This window comes from Gossypium hirsutum, chromosome D02 (genome assembly GCF_007990345.1).
Source record: "Gossypium hirsutum isolate 1008001.06 chromosome D02, Gossypium_hirsutum_v2.1, whole genome shotgun sequence".
Classification (NCBI taxonomy): Eukaryota; Viridiplantae; Streptophyta; class Magnoliopsida; order Malvales; family Malvaceae; genus Gossypium; species Gossypium hirsutum.
Genome location: NC_053438.1, coordinates 3,009,315 through 3,033,135, shown reverse-complemented (window position 1 = coordinate 3,033,135; position 23,821 = coordinate 3,009,315). Strand labels below are relative to the sequence as shown.

General features: G+C 32.5%; 4 protein-coding genes across 5 annotated transcripts; 1 reads left to right on the top strand and 3 right to left on the bottom strand.

Moving 5' to 3' along the window:
- Window positions 1–709: 709 nt before the first annotated feature.
- On the bottom strand, window positions 710–2,435 carry LOC107934482 (uncharacterized). The gene is made up of 3 exons (XM_016866923.2): window positions 2,023–2,435; window positions 1,202–1,281; window positions 710–1,132 (listed from the first exon to the last, which is right to left on the bottom strand). Exons 1-3 carry the CDS (start codon window positions 2,089–2,091, stop codon window positions 874–876), a joined length of 408 nt encoding a protein of 135 aa, XP_016722412.1. The 5' UTR covers window positions 2,092–2,435; the 3' UTR covers window positions 710–873.
- Window positions 2,436–3,397: 962 nt separating this feature from the next.
- Window positions 3,398–7,425, bottom strand: LOC107934483 (alkaline ceramidase). Of its 2 annotated transcripts, none has more exons than XM_016866924.2 (3): window positions 7,155–7,425; window positions 5,106–5,436; window positions 3,398–4,195 (listed from the first exon to the last, which is right to left on the bottom strand). In XM_016866924.2, the coding sequence occupies exons 2-3, from the start codon at window positions 5,354–5,356 to the stop codon at window positions 3,682–3,684; spliced, it is 765 nt and encodes a 254-aa protein (XP_016722413.2). In that variant the 5' UTR covers window positions 5,357–5,436; window positions 7,155–7,425; the 3' UTR covers window positions 3,398–3,681. The 2 variants fall into 2 exon arrangements, with proteins under 2 accessions (XP_016722413.2, XP_016722414.2); XM_016866925.2 differs by lacking the exon at window positions 7,155–7,425 and adding an exon at window positions 7,018–7,151.
- A 2,516-nt stretch (window positions 7,426–9,941) lies between these two features.
- On the top strand, window positions 9,942–17,868 carry LOC107934484 (eEF1A lysine and N-terminal methyltransferase). The gene is made up of 16 exons (XM_016866926.2): window positions 9,942–10,430; window positions 10,968–11,069; window positions 11,171–11,237; window positions 11,438–11,619; window positions 11,883–12,143; window positions 12,510–12,593; window positions 12,696–12,743; window positions 12,827–12,891; window positions 13,061–13,109; window positions 13,918–14,161; window positions 15,151–15,272; window positions 15,578–15,658; window positions 15,803–15,877; window positions 16,442–16,608; window positions 16,705–16,855; window positions 17,284–17,868. Exons 1-16 carry the CDS (start codon window positions 10,026–10,028, stop codon window positions 17,479–17,481), a joined length of 2,301 nt encoding a protein of 766 aa, XP_016722415.1. The 5' UTR covers window positions 9,942–10,025; the 3' UTR covers window positions 17,482–17,868.
- Window positions 17,869–22,145: 4,277 nt separating this feature from the next.
- Window positions 22,146–22,799, bottom strand: LOC107952255 (E3 ubiquitin-protein ligase MPSR1). Its single transcript, XM_016887521.2, has one exon. It carries the CDS (start codon window positions 22,797–22,799, stop codon window positions 22,146–22,148), a length of 654 nt encoding a protein of 217 aa, XP_016743010.2.
- Window positions 22,800–23,821: the final 1,022 nt, after the last annotated feature.

The following is a 23,821-nucleotide window of genomic DNA, read 5'->3' as shown; positions in this document are numbered from 1 at the left end:
TTTTCTTTAAAACTTTCATTTTAAATTATAAGAGATTTGATGTATCATTTAATAATTTAATTAACAATTTTAATAACATAAGGACTTAATGATATGAAGATGTGATTAGAATGTTTTGAAATTTAAGGAATGCAATTAACTCTATATATATATATCAAGAAAACCCTAAGCTATTTGTAAACTTTTTTATCCTTTTATTACCTAAATAAGTCTATATTTTGGTACGTACCTAAATCATCATCATGCCATCATGTCTACGTTGACAACTAAAAAGCTTGCAAATGTCAACCAAACTTAACTTTAAGTGGGCAAACACGGTCACCTATCAGAGAAGTGCAGGCCAATCATTTACTAGAAACTATCCCAACCACCATAGTCGGTCGTTGTGTCATTATCTACACATTGTCAGCAACTAGAACAAAGAAATTCAAGTCATTAATGGAAAGAAAGTGACATCTGAAACGTTTTTTAAACAGAACCATTCATCTGAAACCGACAAAGGACGCCACTGAATTACTTAAAGAGGATCCAAGTCAAATTTCACCAAATACCCTTCTCTAATGGAGAGGCCCTCAAGAGATGCAGCATTTTCCACCATGCCCAAAGACATATCCATTATTCATAGTTTTATTGTCTTAATGAAATGATATTAATCCAATTCTTATTCCATAAGGGATGACATGTAAATGATAAATGCAACTTCTCAACATATAAGAACTTTTTATATATATTTTTTTTCTAATACAGTGATCTATAGAACAAAAACTTCAATTTTTCTTGCATATTTCCATTATGGAAAGTGTTTACAAGTCATTAAATCCAACTAGGAAGTACATGGAATTTTGCTACATTCAAGGATTTCAAAGCTACAAGTTATTTCGGTTTTTTCTTTACCTGTAATTGGGAAGTCAGAGGAACTGCTCTCTTCTTAGAAAATGCACTACTTCTACTATCTAAATCCTCATCACCATCATCTTCATCGACCCTGTCTTTACTAGAAGGGATGGTAGAATCCTGGTTTTTTAAAACTTTTCTTTTTCCAACACCCAACTTAGCAGATAGTTTTCTCTCAACTGGGTCGTTAGAGAGTCCAACTTTTGATTGACGTGGAACTTTTGCTCCGAGTCCAAGCCTGTTAAAAACCCATCAGAACGGTGCATGAATACATGACACGACTATGATACAATACAGTCCCACTGACCTTTCTGGCCGAGCTTCTGGTTCTGCTTCCACTACTTCATATTCTGCAGATCCATTCATTTTATTTATCCATTGTTCGGCCTGCATATCACTTGAGTCAATATTAAACTAATAAACTGGATGATGGTCACAAAAAAGAACCGTAACTGGAACAGCCAAGGGCACTAGAACTCCTATATTCCATGAGACACAATAAGGTACAAAAAAGATGCTCACTTAGTGAAGTGCAGTACATAAAGTGTTTTTTGTATGTGTGTCTATGCAAATATATGGAATAATCTTAAGATGGATAATCATGATAATGAACTATAATAGTGATCCAATTCAATCCCACAAAAACATGCTAAATCTTCTTTTTCTTTTGTTGGCCAATACGCATGATTCTATTATGATCCAAAGCTTTTTCTTTTTCTTTTTCAATCAGTTAATGTCTACAAGTAGAAACTATTATCATAATCACAAATTCCCCAATAAACACAGCAAATTATTCCATCTAGTGACCAATGGAGAAACCCAATCAACCACTAAATAGATTGAAGCAATGTAAACCAGTATAGGATCCTAAAGACTCCAAGGTCTTCTTCAAACATCTAAGTATATTACCAAATCTCGCCATCTTCATATCATATATCAGTAACAAAGCATTCTTTTTTCTTTCCGAATACCAGACAATCGCAACTGTTCAAACCCAGATAATTAATTAATTCAATGATGAATACGACTTTAACATAGTCAAAACAAGAAACCCAGATCATCATGTTTATCGAAAACCATGAAAAATTCATCAATACCATTAGAATTAAAAGCGAAAGAGATATTTACCAGTTTCAATGCGTTATTCAGAGTAACTATTTTAGGAGGCCCAGATTTCTTTGGCGTTCCCGTGGCCATTGGTCTATTTTACATGGACTCGGCGGCACTTCAATATGACGGCGGGGGAGTTCAGTCGGCAATGACAGTCAGCAGCTAGAAGCCTAGAAGATGAGGAAGAGCAAAGTGAACAAACTAAAGATTAGGGCTTTTCTTTGAATTACGATTTGTTTAGAAGATTTTAGCCCAAAAAATCTTGGGCTTTTGTTTTAGAATAATATTTGATTAGGGTTTAGTCTTTTTAAATTCCAATTCGATTAGGGTTCGTGGTGTTTGTTTTACACCAATACTAGATTAGGGTTTAGGTTTTTGAATTCCAATTTGATTAGGGTTTGTGGAGTTAAAAATAGTATGCATCAAATAATAACAACATTTTGCTTTATATTATTTATAGTGTAGGTTGAAGTCCTATCCTCCCCTCAATTTGTAATGTAATAATAAAAAGTGGTTATTAATATTAGAATAATAGAATATGATATCAAAATAAATTACTTATTTTTAAAAAAATTATATTTTTTAATTAAAATTAATGTTCATAAGGCAATCATGATAAAAATAATAATATAGAATCCAATATCTCTTGAACAACATCTTAGATTTTTGTGTTTGAAAAAGCTTTTCTTTATGGTCCAATTTAAATTGATTTTAAATTTAATTAAAGTTAATATAATTGCTTGAAATAAAAAATCATGCACCAAAAAAAATAAACCTGATAAAAATTCAATAGTGGAATTTAAAAATGGAATGAAAAATATTTCTTTATGGTGATGACAAATTAGAACGGGAGCAAAATGTGACTTTTCACATGGCAGAAGACGTGCCAAATTCTTATAGTGAAGAAGACACAAGTGTTCCTCAATACTATGGACGAGTATTTGTAAGAGAATGATCCTCTCTTAACCTTAGATATTAATACATGTACAATACAGGTTTCATCTTAGTTGACCACTTCGGATACACAATATCCTTCTAAATAGGGACGGCTATTGGATGGAGATTATCAAACAAAGTCCTACACGTGAGCATGAAAAGAAGGATCCATCACCTGTTTTTGGCAAGATAGATCATAAAAATTCCACATATTATGCATATGTGCGCTCATGAAGAGCGGTCTTGACGAAGTGATGGCCTTTGACTTGGTAATCACCGGCTAGGCAAGGGTGGCGAGGTACTTAAAACACTGTCCCCGTTTCTATCACAAAAACATTGAACTAATTTATGTAAATGAGTGTGTCCAAAAATCCATGACATTCCCATGAAAGCCATTCATTGATTTGAAGAGATGGAGGAGATGAAAGCTTGATAAAGAAGTTAAGGTGTTAAAATGTGGGACCAAATGACTTCTCATTCCCCATTGCTAAGCAAAAAGACTAGTGTTACAGTCAAAAAAAAAAAAAAAAAGGAAAGCCCCACCAACAATATCAACATTAAATTATCATTTACATCAAATATATATAATTTTTCCCTTTTTAAAGACACAAAACAGAAAAAGAATTGTGAATCCTATGCCTGTGACCTTCCAAAAACAACAGCTAGTTCCAAAATCAGACTTTGAGGGAGTTTAACATGGTCGAAGAGAGAATTCCTCACCTGAATATGCACCAAATGCTTTCACTGGCTCTTTGGTTTTTGAATCTTGACATAAGGGAAAACACCCAAGAAGTAGACAACTTTCGGATTCCATTCTCGTTGCTGAGCACGACAGAACATCAGGAACGTGTTGGCGAAATACGAGTTGAAGCCCATGAGGATGTGCCATAGACCATGACCCTGAGGGTTGAAGTGCCAATGAGATATCTCTTTGCAGAAGACTCTGTCAGATAGCCAACAAATGCTCCCCAGAAGCAAGGTTGCTACATATAGCTTTGCAAGTCGCTTTGCAGAGACATCTTTAGTGTAGATGTAGTATTTGTACATACGAGGGATGCAGAGAAGGCAGAGAATGATGTAATGCACCTTGAAGCCAAATCCAAAGCGGAAGAGAGCATGGACCACTGCATACAAAGCTCCGTAAAAGAACAAGAAAGTAGGCATTGTACTGCGATAATGCCAATCGGGTGAATAGAGGATGTAAAAGTACAGAAGCATTTCCCACACCATTGGTGTTTCATCACCTTGCTGTTGCCTGAAATAAGTTGAGATTTTCACATTTCAAATCAACTTGGCAAATAGATAACTATTCTTTTGTAAAGTTCTTAATTCTTAGAGCTACATAACAAGAGCAATGTTTTCTCAAGTTCACTTTCCATAGGTGCATAATTTCCATCAAGAGTAAAAGCTTTAAGTAACAAAAATAAACAAAACCGTGAGTAAAAGAAATTATTTATTTGCTGACATGAAGTCATGCCAACAGAATATTTACTGGTCTAGCTGCCCAGCAACAATCAGCCCTGAGTGCAATGAACTCACAAACGTAAATATAAATGTGTCTACAGGATCTGCATATTCAGTGCCCCTTTAAGATAGATCCTCTAATTTGCAACTTAATATGTAATTCATATCAAACGAAAAGGCTTAACGTTATTAAAGAACATCTTGATTAGATTATATATTTTCTACATAACCCATTCATCCTATCAAAACCTTCAGCTACATATCAAGCTAAAACGACATCCAAGCATTAGAAACTGTGGGAATGGTAAAAGATTAGGCATTATTCCAGTCCAATACATATCCTTGGATATATGTGCTAAAGAAACCATAAAACAAAATTAACTATACACAACATTTCTTTGCCGAATTCCCAGACTACTTGATGCAATAAAAAGAGGAATATTTATTTTCAAAAATGGGAGTAGGAACAGAAAAACTTGCTTACTGTTGTATTTGTTAACTTTGGTGTCAGCATACTGCAGCAAGTAAAATAACTAACTCCAAAAACAAAACCATCATAACAAGAAAAATAAAATGATCTTCGATCAGACACACAGTAACAATTTTCTAAAACTGAATCTCTATTGGAGAGACCTACATCTAATATCAGAAGCTTTTGGGGGAATATAATGGAAGTGTATGAAGTGAAAAAAAATACTTACACATGCTGTAATGTGGAGTGGTATATCATGCTCCCAATGGCAAGTATCATGTTAGATATATGAAGGACACTAAATCTCTTCTCAAAACGTTGTCTCAAGGCATTTACAAGGCCGATGAGTGCCAAAAGAATGCCTGGGACATTGGATATTGTGTTGAAAAACTCGGCAATGTAAGATGAGTAAACATAGTTTTTCTCACACCAGTCAGTGGATGTGACAGGACCCCAAAAGCTTGACAATCCATCTTCCATTTTACACTGAATATACCAAAAATGTATGATTGTTCAACTGAGTCACCTTTTGCAAAAATGTTGAGTAACTGTCACAAACCCTGCAATTAGAGTCCACAAAGAACTAAGATTACAGATAAACATAAAAATGACAACCACATAAACAAGAAGAACAATGTTTAGCTGAAGGATGCTTTTTTTTATCAATATGAGATATATACAGAAGCTAACTACACCAATTGAGATGAGCACGTAAAGCAACCCTTTTAATAGTTGGCCAAATGACCAAGGGCCCTCAGGCATACCCGCATAGGAAGAAAAAAGGGAAAAGAAGAATAGAAAGAATCAAAGCAGTTGATATTCAAGCCTTTAGTTTCCTAAGAGAAAAGTGTTCTCAACAACTCTCAGTATAAGGTAAAATCTTATATATCAGCTTCCGCAGAACCCCACATTAAGGAACTTGTAAATTCTTTTATGCCAGCTATATTCTAGATTCCCTGCATTTATCTGATGCAATTTTAAAGTTACTACTAAATTTCAACCCCTTTTCAACTTATTCAATGGCAGTCTCTTCTATTTTACAGAAATCACCAAAAAAGTTGCACCCAAAGCCAGGTATATATCTAGAGTATAAGTAAAAAATAGCAACACCGGAAATACTACCTAGAATCCATGTAAAACCAGCATTCCCCATCATGATTTTCAATTTTCAATACAATAACTATTTTAACTTTGTTTCTAGCTGTCCATCTCTATTTAGGTCCACTGATTTCTCTGTGAGAAAAGACGACTTCATAATCCACAGCAGTTCAGAATTAAAGGTAAAACTACTTATCCTCCTATAGATATTATTCTAAAGATGGAATGAACCATAAATTTGAAGTCCATGTCCTGTCTAACATCGCTATCTAATATGGAAACAGTGACATCACTACGTAGCACATCCAAGATAATCTAGACAATTCGGCCCATAAACAGACTCCTATAAGCCTGCAAGAACACCGATCTTATCAAATTCCAATAAACTATAGATACTAGAGCAGATATTGCAACTGCATCTTACTTTAGTTCAAGGGACCCAACATGAACTCTGAGATCAATGTACTAGTTAGTATTACTACCTATTCGAACCTGTCTATTCTAAAAATTTAACTCAGAGAATAGATGCATTAAGCCTCTAGCAAATAAAGAAACATAAGTAATTAACTAATAAATATCCCAAATACCGACTGAAATCCCATTCCTTAAAACCTTCCCTAAACCCTTTTTGACCTACAGAATCTGGCCAATGCTATCTTCTTAAAGATCCAGCAGTTCAAAGTTCTATCCAATCTTCAAGCAATGCCTTGAGCATAAGTTCAAAACTGGCCTCAGCATACTGCATATCTCATAAGAACACACCCCCCAACAAAAAAATATATCCAACCTAATCCTCAGAAAAGATACCCTAAATTTATAGCACTTAAATCCCCCTCTTTAAACAACCTAGCATTGCCTATCAATCAGATTTCTATTTTATTTTTTCTATCATAAAAAAAAATCCAACTTTGGCAGCAAAATAGTATAAAAAAATTATAAATTTAAGAAAATAAAACATCTCTCAACTATCCATAACATCGTAATGTACTACCCTTGAAAATCCTAAACAAAAAAACAAACATCCCATTGAAATTTGACCTTACCCTTTAATACCCATTCCTCAAAAAGTAAATCAAAAAGGATTTTCAACAGCAAAATTCCTCATATTGTACCATAAAATATGAAACAAAAAATACAGAAAAAAAATGAAAATGGACATGAAAGTGAAATAGAAACTAACCTTTTATAAGAAATCAGATCTGGGGTTTCAAAGATATCAATTAAACTACAGTCTTTTGGAGTATTTTTTGGGTGTTTCCCTTGGGGTATTTTTATTTTATTTTTATACAATGTTAATAAAGGGGAAATAAAATAAAGAATAAAAAGATTCGCGAAAGGAGGCTAAAAGATGCAGTTGGGAAGATGGAATATTGACGGGGAAGGCAATTTGTGGACGTTGGATCAGAATGATGAAGGGTTGAGATTTTTACCCTGAAAGTTGGTATCGTACGGTCCATGAGGATTTTGATTGATTAATGATTTACTAAAAGGAATTTCTACTTACATGAGTTGGCTTCTTCTTAGTTTTCATCTAACTAATCTCCCTTTTTTGGTTAACTATTCTAAGTTTGGATTATGATTTCTTTTTTTATTTTTTTTACTTTTATTAGTAGTTATAATTTGACTCTCTGAATAATTTTTTCTTTTCTTCTTGAAGAAGAAGTTATATAGTTTTTTTAAACAAAAAATTATATATATATATTTAAGAAGTTAATTATAACCCAATTATTTAAATAACAATAAATAAAATTAATGTTAATAAATTGTGATCGGGTTAATAATCAAAATATATTTTAATCTAGAATAAATTTAGTTAGGGTTGATATTCCATACGTCGTGGGATTTATAAATTAGAACAAAAACTAGCCAGAACTCGTTTAGGATTAGAGTTGTCCATGAGTCGGATCGGGCCGAGTTTGAGCTGAGTCAAGTAAAAATTTTAGGCTCGTTATTTTAGGCCCAAGATCGATTTGAATAAAATGCTAAAGCTCTAGTTTGGCTTGTTCGTATTAAATTTTTTTGTATTATTATTTTTATATAAAAATAAATTTAAAAATACAATACATCAAATATTCTAAAAACATCAAAATAAATATTTCTTAACAAATAGATTTTTTTAAAAGTATACTTCAATAACACAATGCATATTAGTAAACAAATACATCTAAAATAGTAACAAAATTAATAATAAAATAAAAGTTATACAATATCCAAACAATAACAATAAAATAATAGTAATATAATAGCAAAATAATGAAAAAAATAATAGTAATTTTTTTTAAATCGGGTCGAATCGAGTTGGGCCCAATACAAAAAAAAGAGCTTACTCAAGGCCTAATCCAATTAGAAAACGGGTCTTGCTTTTTTATCCAAACGTATTTGTCGCACCTATATTTTGTCCAAACCTTTCCATTTTTTAAGCGAATTTCAGTCCAATCCATGAACAAGTCCACCTAGAATATACACAACGAGGAATTAGAATTCAATATCTCAAAGTTTCCAAGCCTCAGCTTTTCTTTTTTTTTTCTTTTATTAAAATAACTATTTGTGTAGGAATAGGTGATTTTAGGACTACAAAACGATTAAAAGAGACTTGATCATAGACGGTCGAAAGAGAAAATGCCACAACTGACCTAATGAAAAAGGCAGCAAGCAAAGGTCATACTTAGCCATATCTAATACGTATTATGACCACATCAATCATCCATTAAATATTTAAAGGAAATATTTTGGATATTTCAACGATTATTTTATAATAATTTAAATTAAATAAATAAAGTGTAAATTTATTAATAATTTAATGACATTGACATTTTCCCTAAATAAAATTAACCTTAACCAGTAAAAACTAGAGGTGATCATGGGTTGAGCGGCCCGGCCCGGCCGACGGTTCGTCCGAAATATGAGAGGGTTCGGGTAAAAATATAGTCTCGAAATATGAGTTTGGGCAAAACTTTTTTAGCCCGGGCCCGACCGAATATATAATAAATATATATTTTTTATTTTTAAAATACATTTCTCGTTTCCCATTAGACATTTAATATTTATATAATAAATATTTATTTTTTTTTATTTTTTTTATTTTAAAATATTTTTAAAATACTTTTTTATTTTTTATTTTTAAAATACATTTTTGAATATAATAAATTAGTTGCAAAAAGGACGATTAAGATGATGTTTCTTCGGTTGCTTTTTAGGATACTTCCTTTCTAATTGTTTAAAATTTATTTTAACTTACCATTTATATTTTGTTATAAAATTAAACATGTCATTGATTAATGTATGGATATTCTAGTTGGTTGATTATATTTTCTAGGTTTTTTTATACAATTTTGGTGTTTACTAAAAAAAAAGGGTCGGGCCGGGCTTGGCTCGGGCTTAGGAATTTTTTCGGGCCGAGTCTGGACAAAATTTTAGGCCCATGTTTCGGGTCGAGCCTAGGACGCGGGCCGAAAATTTTTTCTGGGCCCAGCCCAAACTTGACCTGGCTCGGCCCATGATCACCTCTAGTAAAAACCAAAAGGTAGAAATAAAAAAAAACCCCAAAAATTAGATTTATACTATATTTTGATTTTTAAACTTCAAAAGAATTTAAAATTTGATTTTTATTGTTTTTAGAATTGAATCCAACAAGTCATTTGGATTAGGACCAGTCAAAAGAAAGGGAAAGATTGTTTAACCAGTGAATTGATCAAACTAACCCGCTAGAGTGGTTGAATCGGTTATCGAACTAATTAAATTAATTTATTTTATTTTTTAAATTTTTAATAATTTATTCAATCAATTGAAGTAATCAAATTAAAAATTAATGATTTAATTGATTTGGCTATTGATATGAAAACATTAGAATTTTGATAGTTTTAATTTTAAGGTTTTTTCTAAAAGAGGATTATTTTTTCTTTTTTATCTTTAGTTATTATTTTAATCTTAATTTTTTCTCAAATTAAAATATCGACCCATTTGAAAAGGAAGGGAAAAATGAAGAAACTATAAACTTCAGAAACAAAAACCCTTGCAAATTAAACCCTAAGCAAAACGTTGAAGGACAAAAATGGGGAAGAAGAAAAACCAAAAGCAGCAACCATCAGCCTCAAAAGACGATCTTCTCAATACGCTCGGAGACTTCACCAGCAAAGAAAACTGGGATAGCTTCTTTACCATCCGTGGCAGTGATGACTCGTTCGAGTGGTACGCTGAGTGGCCTCAGCTTCGTGACTCACTTCTCCCTCTTATTCAACAACACCCATCACCCTCTTCCCCTTCTCCTTCTTCTTCGTTGCAAATATTGGTGCCTGGTTGTGGCAACTCCCGATTATCGGAGCATTTATACGACGCCGGATTTGGTGATATAACCAATATCGATTTTTCCAAAGTTGTCATCTCCGGCATGCTTCGACGTAATGTAAGGGACCGACCCAACATGCGTTGGCGGGTTATGGACATGACCCAAATGCAGGTTTTTTCTTATTTTCTTAACTTGGGTTGTTTTACTTGTTCAAATTGTTTGAATTTGTTTGCTAGTAAGTTCTAATGTTATGGAAGTTTCTCCCTTTGGGGTGCTCAAACAGGGAGTAGCATTCTTAGCTGAAACTTAACTTATAAAGGTGCATTGGGCACGTTCAATGGTATATACTAAATATCCATCAAATTAAGAATTTATATGCCGTTTTAAACTCTTGAGTCATATTGTGCGTCTAGAACAGGGATGATTAGAGATTATTTAGAAGTTTATGATTTTCATCTTACATGATATCAGCTGGAATACTACTGCATAACTGTTATTTATAACATTTATTGAAGTCTGAATTCCTATAACAATATTGTCTCTTGTGATGGAAAGTTTTGAGTCAGATGGACTGATGTCTGTCAACCTATTGCCTTAGTGCTTATGATGCTTCTTAATGAAGGAGTTCTTTTTTTTTTAAATGTCCTAGTTCCATCTTTAATGGTTTCCTTTAACTTCTCATTTACCTGATATAACTATGTTTACCAGTTCCCAGATGACACTTTCAATGTTGTTCTCGACAAAGGTGGATTGGATGCTTTGATGGAGCCAGAACTTGGCCCTCAGCTAGGGACTAAATATTTGTCAGAGGTGTTGTGGAGTTCTGATTCAGCTTATTTCATATAACATACTATAATTGTCATGGTGGGTTCAAATTTTTTGTTGGATTCATAAGAGTTGCATTTATCCAGGTCAAAAGAGTTTTGAAGTCCAGGGGAAAGTTCATTTGTCTTACCTTGGCAGAATCCCATGTTCTAGGTACTTTGACCTTAATGCAAAAAGAAATTTTTTGCTTATATTGAAGAGATAGAAATAAAGGTTGTCTTGGTTTAGAGATGGATATTAACCATTCATTTACCTGCTTAATTATTATTATTATTATTTAGTTATATTTGTCCTACATTTTTTTAATCAATTACTGGCTTTGCTAAGGTACATGTTGCTTTTTATAATTTTAGGTTTGCTTTTTCCGAAGTTCAGATTTGGCTGGAATGTTTGCCTTTATGCTATACCTCAGAAACCATCTACTAAGCCGGATCTCCAAACTTTTATGGTGGTTGCTGAGAAGGAAAGTTCCAATGAACTTCACCAGATCATTTCATCTTTCGATCATTCTTCCCTTGCTTGCAATCCAAATCAGGTACTCAGGGTCTAGTTATTATTATTATTATTTAAAAAAAAGCATTTTGTAACGTAAATTGAGTAAAATTGCAGTAGTCAACCATTGAAATGTAATAATGATCGTGCTTCCTGTAATGGTTTCTTTCGTGTTTAACTAAAATGGAAATAGGCAAATAAATTTCCTCATTATAATATTTCATTACCAATGTAATCTCCATTGTAAAATCTTGGAGCCCAAGTCCCTTTAAAGGTTTTGATATTAATCTATGAATCTGTTTTTAGACTTCTGGTCTTCTTGAAGCCCTTGAAAGTGAGAATCAAATACGTGGAGAATACTTGAATGGCTCTGATGTACTGTATTCTCTTGAAGATCTGCAACTTGGAGCTAAGGGGGATCTGAAAAAACTTAGCCCTGGTCGTAGAGTTCAGCTTACTCTGGGTGACCAAGGGGTCTCACACTTTTGTTACAAAGCTGTATTGCTTGATGCTAAACAACAGTCTGGGGCATTCTCTTTTCACTGTGGTGTCTTTATTGTTCCTAAGGTATGGTTTTAACTTGTAAATACTTACTAACATGAGAAATTAGAGTATAGGGAACTTGTGGATAGAATCCATAATAATAAATACAACAAAAATTCACATATTAAGAGCCTTCCAGTTTTCTTTCTTCTTCTATGTTTGCCTGGAAAATGGAAAATATTGTTGTATTATTGAATATAAAAGGCAGTTAGGATATCTTTTCTTCCAGGCACCCATAAACATGTATGCAGAAAAAAGCTAAAGGAGTTGGACCTTTTCAATATTGCACTTGTGTTTCTTGGAATATGTTTTACCATATTAACATGTGTACCCAATTTGGGGCAAGTATATTATTCTGTTCGAAATATGTAACTCAATCTTAGATTTCAGACTCGGTCTCATGAATGGCTCTTCTCTTCAGAAGAAGGACAATGGCAGGTGGTTGAAAGCTCAAAGGCTGCTCGTCTAATAATGGTAGTTTTCTTAGAACAATTTAATACATGGTTCAAGGTCAGCTTTTAGGAGGCTCATTGTCCAATGGAAGTATCTAAGCTAAATTTTGTATAATGAATGAAGGTTTTATTAGAGGCCAGCCATGCTAATGCTGGTATGGAAGATATTCAGGTATGCTACAGAGATATAGCTTCTGTTGTCAACTTCTATTATTGGTTACTAATATCTTTAGATGATATTACTATCCCTTTCAGAAGGATTTGTCTCCTCTGGTGAAACCATTGGCACCTGCTGATAATGATAAAGGAAATCAAATTCCGTATGTTCATGTTCACTTCATAACATTTCCCATTAGCTATTACCCTGTTTATGTTTTATTGCAATGGATGCTAAATTTTGTTTGCCTATTAATTTACCTTGTGGCAATTTTTTATGCTTCACTGCTCTTATTCATTCTGTGAGGGATTTTTGTTGTCTTCCTGAACCAGGTTTATGACAGCAAGTGATGGAATCAAGCAGCGAAGCGTTGTTTACCAGGTTTAATGATTTTACAGTGTTATTTCTATTACAATGTGTTTGTGGCATTTTCAGCACCATCTATGAGAGTTTTTGTTATTATCTACTTTCTTCATTGTTATATAAAAGGGCAAAGTCTTGGTGATTATCTGAATTCTGGTATAAGTGTTGTCCAATGTTCTTGCTGGATTAGATAGATTGCATAATAGTCCTTTCTTCAACATCTTTGGTGTATTTCCTTGTTGCCCTTGTTGTTATTTGAAGTGCAAAGTAGCATATGAATAAACTATATTTGGAGCTGTAGATTAAAGTATGGAATTGAGTTATTTCCAATGTTATAGCTTCCATAGGTGCTAATCCTCTTCCTTGACCACTTAAAAGCTTTGAAACTTGGATTTGAGGGCTTGGTATAGCATAAATCCCTCTAAAAAATTTCACTTGTTAAGATGGTTTTATATTCATATAGAGTTTGCATAGGGATATCAAAGTGCATCAATGGGCTCTATGGTCATAATTCACGAATGTTGCATTGTATCTGGTCATTTAGTGTCACTTGCTCTGAGTCTGTAGTGATTAATCATTTCCCTTGCTTAATCATTGTGTTGTAGTTTTACAAAATATTAACTGGAACCATCATGTCAAGTATGTGATAAAATAATCAGTAGTGTTTTAGTGGGTGGTTCTCTTGTCTCTATTTATAATTCTAAATTTTCTACCTTGGCTGCTAAGCCATTTGCAATGTTGTGCATAGCATGTATTCTTTTTCAGAATGTGGTTGCTTGGTTGATGCCTTCTTATTAATTGAATTGTTTACTTTTATTTTGTACAGGGATCATCTTCTTTAACTGGTCCCGTTGTTATTGAAGATGTTGTTTATGAAAATACTGATGATGATGTCAGTCACTCTTTACCCTTCCGCCGCCTTGTCTTCGAAAGAACTGAGGGCCTGGTACAGTCTGAAGCTTTGCTAACTAGGGATGGATTGTTTGACAAAAGTGTTTATGGAACAGAGAAGAAGAAAGCCAGTTCATCTTCCAAATCCAAACGAAGAGGAGCCCTCAAAAGAAATAATGGTAATATGTTTTCTTTGAAATTTTTGGGTAGAATAACTCTTATATAATGTTGGGTGAGTTTGTTTGAGTTGTAAAACTTCTTTCACATTGACATGTGGAATCCCATGAAACTATTCTTTTAGACCATGCTGTTTTTTTTTAATTACTTTTTTTAAGAGATAAGAGCAAGGTGCAGAACTAGGAATTAGTTTCTGGGAATGCCTTTCTGCTACTGTTTCTGTAATCTGAAATTGTGCATTTGAATGCGAAGTCATGTTGGACTGTTAGATATTTGTTCCAACAAGTTTTTAATGTGATTTCTGTGTATGAAGTTTTCAGTAGTGGAGGTAAAACTGTTCCTTGGACCATAGTGTCCTGACGGTGAAAAAACAAGTAGTGAATTTGTGCTTATATGCTAGGCTGACAAACAGTTGACCGTTTGCTATTTCACTGTTCATTTGGTCATGTCTAGCTCATTGTTTTTTTGTTCGTTGGTGGTTTTTGGGTGATTCCTAAACTTTGGTTGACTTTGTTACCAAGTTGGATGGATGTGTTTTTGGAGAAATAATCTACTGTCTTGGAAGACAATGGTCTTGCAGACTCATTTCTCATGAATTTCTACGTTTCTATTGATGTTTTAGATCTATGGTGTTGGGCTGTTGTCCTTTCTTATGCTTCATTTTATATAATTCCTGTGCATTGAATGAACTGTTGTTTCTTTTGCTGTATTATTATTGGTAAAGGGGGGAAATATGGTGCTATTTTCAAGAAAATTGGACAGAAATCATTGAATGAGCAAAATTCTGAGTTCTGTCTGTGTTTTTTATTAGTCACTGTTTATAAAAGCAGAGCCACTTCTATCATGTCATTGAGCAACATTTTGTATTCAAAGTACAGAAATTACCTTCCATCTACAAGACTCTTCTTAACTTTTAAATTGTTAGAATGCTGACTCCATCACCTTTCAACTACTTGTGTGTCATTCTGATGTTGTTTTACATGATATCTAGAATCAAGCGGCAAAATGAAGGTGTATCATGGTTATTTGGCCAGTTCTTATCATACAGCAATCATTTCTGGGTTTTCTCTGATTTCATCCTATTTGGAAAGTGTGGCATCATCAGGGAATAGGGTAACACTCATTCTCTTTTCTTTGTGGAATATTTGGTAGATTTTTGCCCTCCACCTATTTAGATATCTGTAATTGCTGTTTTGCTCGTCTTCATCGGATGTTGAAAATTTATGGTTGCCAGTTTTAAGTATATTTGGTGGTCATTTGATGTGATTGTTGTGTATTGGGAATAGACCTACTTTAGCCAACTTTCAGATTTGGAGGTCTAATCTTTGTAGCATAATGTTTGTCTTGTTTCAAATCGTTGATGCTTATTTTCTTTGATGCACTGCACTACTGCTCATGTCAGAAGTCATCTTTCTCAGGTTAAAGCAGTTGTGATAGGTCTTGGTGCGGGCTTACTTCCTATGTTTCTTCATGGATGTATGCAATCTATGCAAATTGAGGTAATTCTTACGTTACCCTGTCAAAGACATGTTAAACTGTCTTTCAAAAGGAATTGCTTTGTTAAAAATTTTATTGAATCTTCCGATTGATTTTGAAGTTGACTTCACTTGATGGAAATAGTGCAATGGAATTTTTATGCACAGGGAGTGGAGCTAGATCCTGTTATGCTTAACCTTGCAAGAGACTATTTTGGTTTTACTGAAGATAAACGAATGAAGGTAACTGACTGTATCTCAGTGCATTTTTAGTTTGAAGTGATTAATCCTTTCCTGAAAAATTAGTACCATTGTCACTGAATAGCTTGTTTCCAATAATTATCAAATTGTTTTTGTTTCATCCTTAAACCTGGCTTCAATATAACTCAACTTGGGAAATATTCTTGATTCATAATTTGACCTTCATAGGCGTTTATGGTCAATGATGCCAAACCTTCCAATTATTGTCATTAGAGGCTGGATTGTTTGGTCTAATTAGGAAACCTGTGAGGCCCTGAATATTATCAAGCCTTGACTGAAAGTTTCTTATGAACTTTCTTAAACCCTCTTAGGTCAATTGTCTAACTACACACAAATATTTATGTTATTATCAAGACGTCAGCCGTATAGGAAGTATCTTCAATGTCTTAGGTATAATAATAAAAGTTGGAAAAGATAGAATGAATATGGTAGGAAATTTATCTGTTTCACCTTTTCAAGAATGCATTTGTAAAAGAATTGTAAGATGACAGATATAATATATATTTTAAATAGAGCTTCAAATATTTTCGCCTTCCAATTTTTTAGGTACATATTGCTGATGGCATCCAGTTTGTCCGGGACTACAGAAACTTATTTTCAGCTGGCAATGAAGTGCTCCTTTCTTCCAACGGAAGTTGCAAACTTTCAGATGCTGAAAGCAGAAGTACCGCTATTGACATAATTATTGTTGATGTGGACTCTTCTGACTCAAGGTGAATTGCTCTATTAACGGCTACAACAATTGTTGTTGCAAAGCGGAAAGCTTTTAAATACATCTTTTAATCACCTCTGTTGTATTGTCTTTATAGCTCTGGACTGAGATGTCCTGCTGCTGATTTTGTGGAAGATTCTTTTCTTCAAAACGTAAAAGATACTCTTTCCGAGCAAGGTCTCTTTGTTATTAATTTGGTCTCAAGGTCTCCTGCCATCAAGGATGCAGTTGTCTCAAGGATGAAAGAGGTGAGATTAAGAACATAAATACTCGCTAATCAAAGTTCATCTCTTGTTTCATGGTTCTATACTCTCTCTATAAATCTAATGTAAATATATTTAAAAGCTTCTTATTACTATTTATTTCTATGTTGGTCCGACTCTTTTTTCCTTAAGTACCCATGTCCGACCTTTATCTTTACATGGATTCAAGGATATGACCCTCCTAGGAATGTTTACTGCATCCCATGTAGTCTAATGCTACTATTTATTTTTATAAATTTAACTTCGTTGATTGTTTTAACCATCGGGAACTTATTATGTGGATTTAAGAATTTAGAAAGCTAACAGTAGTTCTTGGATTAACTAATTTTTCGTTCTCCATGCTTACAACATTTATGTAGCATCGAACTATGCAAATCTCATTGCAATTTGGTTATGTTATGCTCATCATTCAGGTTTTTAGCCACTTATTTTGCATTCAGCTGGAGGGAGAGGTCAACCTAGTACTTTTCGGTCTTTGTTCGGAGTCTCACATTGAGGAGGATTGCATACCTGATGCTGCCCTTAAACTTGATAAATTGCTCAAGTCCGAACATCCCGAGATAAGCCAGAGCATCACAGATGCAGCAAAGAAGCTCAAACGTTTAAAGTGAAGACCGTTTGATAATAAAGTTTCCCCTTTAATGTATTCTCAAGTAACTCAGAGAGCAAGCTTTTGCAGATTTTGAAGCAAATGGCATTGAAACTGGGTGACTGAAGATTGCGCCACAGAATGAGAAAAGTCCGAGGTGGGTTTTTATTTCTTTTCTTTGAATGGTATGCATTCTGCATCATCTCCAGTTTGGTTGTTCGATGTCTTAATACTTCTGTCTTGCATCGTTTTTGCATACATTTTAAGCATTACAGTCGGGGGCCCGAATTTGAAATATACCCTCTTCAATATGTAATAGTATTAACCTGTAAATCACACCACTGGGTGTACAAAATTCGACAGGATTTTTATTTGACTGACTTAATCGGTTCATTGAGATTTGAGACCATTGCCATGTTTTGTATTCCTTGAATAACTAGAGTGCTAGTATTGAAAAACATCCTAGAGGCTACAATGAGTATTTCATTCAATGGTGCGAATATTTATACGCTTGGGAGAATTCTAGTACATAACCGATACCGGATTCATGTTTCTTCTCTGACTATTGACATTTTTTTCCCACTTCAACGAGGGTCCATTTTCTTCAGTGGTAGAATGTTAGTTCCCTGTCTTGTGACTGCCTTAGAACTGGAAGGACATGAAAATGTTAATATTTTAAATTGCAAGGAAGTTCCCATGATGGCAACAAACAACTGCTGTGGGTGTAATCTATATGATTTGAGATATAATCTGTATATGTTTATAAACTTGATAAATGTTCACTTCCCTGTCTTGTGACTGCCTTAGAACTGGAAGGACATGAAAATGTTAATATTTTAAATTGCAAGGAAGTTCCCATGATGGCAACAAACAACTGCTGTGGGTGTAATCTATATGATTTGAGATATAATCTGTATATGTTTATAAACTTGATAAATGTTCACTAACATATATATATATATTAAATGAACTAACATGAGTTCGATTTTATTTGATAGTGAGGATGGAAATGAAGGAAGAAGGAAACTAACATGCCTAAGATCAAGCTTGTAATATGATTCATATAATACTAAATTAATAAAAATTAAAATTTATTTAAATTTGAAAGTCTTATCATGCACAATTTATGATGTATGGATGTTCAGTATGGGTTATGTTTGAACCAATGGTTTGTACTTGTGAATGTACTTTGTAATGGTAAACTTTCAAATTGAGGTTTTCTGTTTTTGGATCGGGTTTTAAGAATGATATTATTATATTATATATATTTTAATTTCTATTTTTTTTGTATAAAAAAGTATGGATATTTATCCAATTCATGAGTCAATTTCACTTCATTTACTCTAGTTTTGAAAAAAAATACAATCTTGGGGCTTTATCGAGACTAAGCCTAGCGATTTTATACTAGTAAAATATATAAATACTATACTTAGTCAAAAGAAAAAAAACAAAAATTATGGTCTTACAAAATGACAATTACTTAAATGCATTCATATTAAGAAGAAAATCAAAGGGTCAGCAAGTCAACTGTATTTTAATTTCAATTTGCTCCACTCAATTTCTTGTTCATACGATTGTACTTGTTAAATAATGAAGTACGTTCATGGGTGGACTTACGCAGTTAGGCTGAATTTAAGTAAACCAATAGCGTAGACTATTGACTTATATTAACAATGGGTAAATTCCAAGAGTAGTCACTCAACTATGCACTTCGTTTTATTTTGATCACCGAGCTATTAATTTTTTAATGTAATCACTCGAATTTTCAAAATTAAATATTTTTGTTACTCTCCATTAGTTTCTGTTAGCTAAGGGGCAGAAAGCTGATGTAGGTTTTATTATTATTGGTATAATAGCGAACTTAGTTCTTCAATGTTTAAACATTCTATCAATTTGATCATAAATCTAATTTTTTCATATGGAGATGAGATGGCTTGGGGGGGTGTATTGTCAAGAGTAAGAGAGGGTCTAATTGTTTCTTGATGTAATTTGTTTAATTTTTTAAATTTAGGATCAAATTGAAAAAATGTATAAATATTGGAGGGCTGAATTTATTATTAAGCCAATTAAAAAAAAGCTCAAATAAACTTTTCGTCTCACACAAGAGCGACTAAAATATTTGATTTTGAAAAGTTAAGTAACTAAATCAAAAGAATAAAATTTTAGATGATCAAAATAGAACGAACTGCATAGTCCAGTGATTATTCTTATACTTGACCCATTAAAAGTCGATAATGACATTGTAAATCCCTTTCGACAAAAGAGAAAAGTATAAATTAGATAAAGTTCTAGACAGATTTTAAATAAATTATAATTGACTTCATCAGATTTGACCATAAATTAAATACTCAATTAAAATTCGTTGGAGATTTTTTCTCCCTTTCACACAACAAATTAATTACTGGATTAAATTTCGTTTAAGATTTCTTGCCATTTACAATAACATATTTAATAACAAGAATATGGAAGTGAAAGAATAATCAATCAATGAAGGAAAAAAAATTAAGAAAATGTAAGAAAATAATATAATGAAAATATGATAAATGTACAATTTTTAAGATAATTAGAAATGAAATATTTTTAAAAAAAAATCATTAACAACATAAAAAAATTTAAGCCCGTTTGAGCCATGAAATTGGGCAGGTAGGTTCTTGGAAGATTGTCAAAATAAATTTCCAAAACATTTCCTTAAAATAATAAAAAATTGTGTTAATTAATATAACAGGAGCGGGAAATTCTTCCCTCAGTTTCCATCCTTTTGTGAAAGCAACTTCCAAATATAATTATTAAATTAGGAAATAAACAGAAGTACTTACCATTTTACGCACTTTTCCCAAAGAAAATTACAAAGAAAATCATCAGTCTTTCACTATAAATACCAACATCACTCGAGCACAAAATTACTCATCTCTCTCAAATTCCACTCGTTAAAACACACACACACACACAATGAAAACCCTTTCATTTTCTGCCATTTTGCTTGTTCTTCTCTTCATTTCTGCTGGTAATCTTTTCTTTTATTATTCATTATGTGTTCTTTTTTTTTTCCCTTCTGTTGCAACTCTAAATCTAATTAGATTCGAAGCCGGAAATGTTATTAAGCCGAGATTAAATTTTAAATTTTTATGAGAGTTAAAATACAATTTTACTTCTGTACTGACTTGTATATTCATGGTTTTCAAAAGGTTTAAACTGAAATTCCAATATTTTTGGGATCAAACTATAATTTTACCATATAGTAACTTTAAGATTATATGAATATATTTATGTTTTTTTTAAGCAACCCTTATATTTTGTATTAACTTATACCTTTAAATTTTAACATTTTTGAAGTCCCTCCGTTCATCCTTAATTAGACATTTATGTTTTTTTACGAAGCAACCCTTATTTTCTTTTAAAGTATATTTTAAGTTACTAATTTATGTAAATTTTTTTGGGCACAGGCACTGAGTTAAAGATGGCAAATGCAATAGGGAGTTGTGATGTTTTTGGGCATAGCGGAGGGTGTGAAATAAATGAATGCTTCAATGCATGCAGGGCCAAGTTGGGACAAGATGCTCATGGATTTTGCTACACCATCAAAACTCCTAATGATACTTGCATGTGTCGTCATCCTTGTTAATTTATTTAAGAAAATTAATAATTAATTTCCCTTTAGGATTATTTTTGGGTTTTTATTTCTGTAGTTGTGTTTATGTTTTTGGTATCTAGTTTTTATCAAATAAATTTATGTTTTTAGGGTTTTAATTCTACTAATGGTTCATTTTTATCAAATAAATTTATGTTTTTAGGGTTTTAATTCTACTAATGGTTCATACTTTCCATTTTATTTAGTCCATAATTGAATGGTTAAGAGTAAAATTTATAATGAAGGTCTCATAGAGAATACAAAAGTTTATATAAAAATTATGGTTAATGTTTAAATAAAATTATTAGTATTTACTTATAATTTTATTTTTTATTTAATTTAATGATGATGGATTATGTTATTATTCATTAATGGTGTATCAAAATTATATGCCATGAGTAGTACGAAGTGTAAAGCTGCTTGGACAACTTTATCGCAATTTATTTTCATGATTAAAATTGAATTTTCATACCACCTAGATGCCTTAAAAATAAGTCAAGCTTCCTTGATGGTCGGTTGTAGGGTAAATTTTGTTATTAGTTTTTATACATAATGGAAGTTGTGAATTTAGTTCTTTTAATTTTTAATCATCGTATTATTTTGATTTTATACTTTTTGAATTTTAAAATTTTAGTTATGACCCAAGTAATACTAGTTAAATTCGTTTTAACTTTAATTACTAGTCTTGTACTATACGTATAATTGTAGATTTGGTTCATATTCTCCAATTGAATCATTCGAAGTCTCTATTCTTTTTGAGTTTTGAAATTTCGGTCTTGATGCAAATGATAATTATTAATCTATTAATTGGGTTTTAGTGAGTAATATGTGGAAATAATAAGCTAACATAACATTACACATATGATAATATGTTTAGTACGTCAAATTTCAACAATAGCAGAATTTAATAAATTCAACATTTATCGTTTGGTGAGAACTAAAATTTTAAAAATTGAAAAGTACAAAGGCTAAAAGTAATCAAGTTTAAGAACAATGATTAAATCCACAACTTCTGCAAAATAAAAGGATTAATAGTAGAATTTCTCGAAAACAAAACCCTAAAAATTTTCTGCATCGGTGGGCATCCGATATCGACACAATGGACAGAGATGACTATTATTGAGCCACTTCTCGATACAATCTTCATGAAAGATATGAGAACATGGCATGCAAGCTACGACTTCTAACAATTTTTCCATACAAATCACGCACTTGAAACCATCGCCATCGCCATCACCTTCACCAAGCTTCGCTTTTGTTAAAGCTTGGATCGATTCTTTCATCGCGGGAATGAGCTTCGGATCTTCTCGCATTGACAATTCCATTGCTGCTGTTGCCGCTATCTCGTCATCTCCCCTCATCACGATCCTTTTAACTCGAAAAATTATCATTACCATGTTGTCAAATCCATTCTTGTTCTCTTTCTCTAAAATAAACTTTCCGTCGGAGAAAGCAATATCCAATATCCTCTCGAGGCTGCCTTGATCGACCCATCCGGCTTCAAGTAAACGACGGTTGAGGTAATTACGGTGTCCATCGGAGCCGAATACGAATTCTGGAAAAACGAATTGATCCTGGTAATCCCCTTGCCAATCATCCTCGAGAAACGTACGAATTTGAAGCATAAATCCTATTTTTGATAAGTGACGATCCTTGTTTGGAGTTAGACAATGATGTACCGTCAATTGAAATTGTGGTTGCCTACTCGCCATTGATAACACTGGTATTTTCTTCAAAAACAAATGGCTGTTTTGATTGAGGAAAAACTTTCTTAACCCTAATTTCGCTTGATTGAAAACAAATCTAGTAAATTGAATTAAGATTACATGTATATATTAGCAAAACTTGAGCTTATAGATTTGGATAAGGTGAATTTCTATTCGGGATGGCCTAATTTAAAATATTATAAATAAAATTTTATGATGTAAAATTCACTACTGAAATTGATCCGACCTAGAAATGGTTATGGGTCAATTTTGGGTCGGGTTGATATAGAATTTTAGATATATATTTTTTTGGTTTGGGCTCAATCCTATTTAAAAAATAAGTCTAAATTTTTTTCAAACTCAATTCATATTAAAAATATTAAACTCGAGTCCAATCTGGCCCGCCCATAATAAATTTTTTAGATTATATTTTTTATATAATTCATCAAATATACTAAACATATTAAAATCAATGTTTTTCAATAAATTGAAAAAAATTATAAGTATAAGCATGTGATTTAGGTTGGACTGAGCCTAGACAAAAAAAATTACTGAAGGTATAGCCTATTTAAAAAATGGGTCTTATTTTTTTTACCCAAATACTCATTTTTCAAGTGAGTTTTTGAGTGTAAATGAATGACTCAACTCATGATCAAATCTAATCCGATCTAATTCGAATGAGCATGATTATATAAATAATTTATAAAAATTTAAACTTGGCACACCTCACATCATCACCTACATTTGGATTTAACCCATTAACCCAATAAATAATTCATGCAATTACTTTTAAAAGGAATACAAATAAATTTTGATATTTGTATTTTTTTCCTTTTCTATTTTAGGTTAAGATTATTTTTAAGCATGTTCTTTTACTAGCATTGGTGAAGGATTTTTTTTTAAATTGACATATGTAAATGTTTTTCTTTTTATCTCACACGTAGAACTATTTTTTTTTTGTTATCCATTTTATGAACAATAAAAGAAATTCATTGAAAATTTTAACATGCATAGTAGTGCCAAAATTC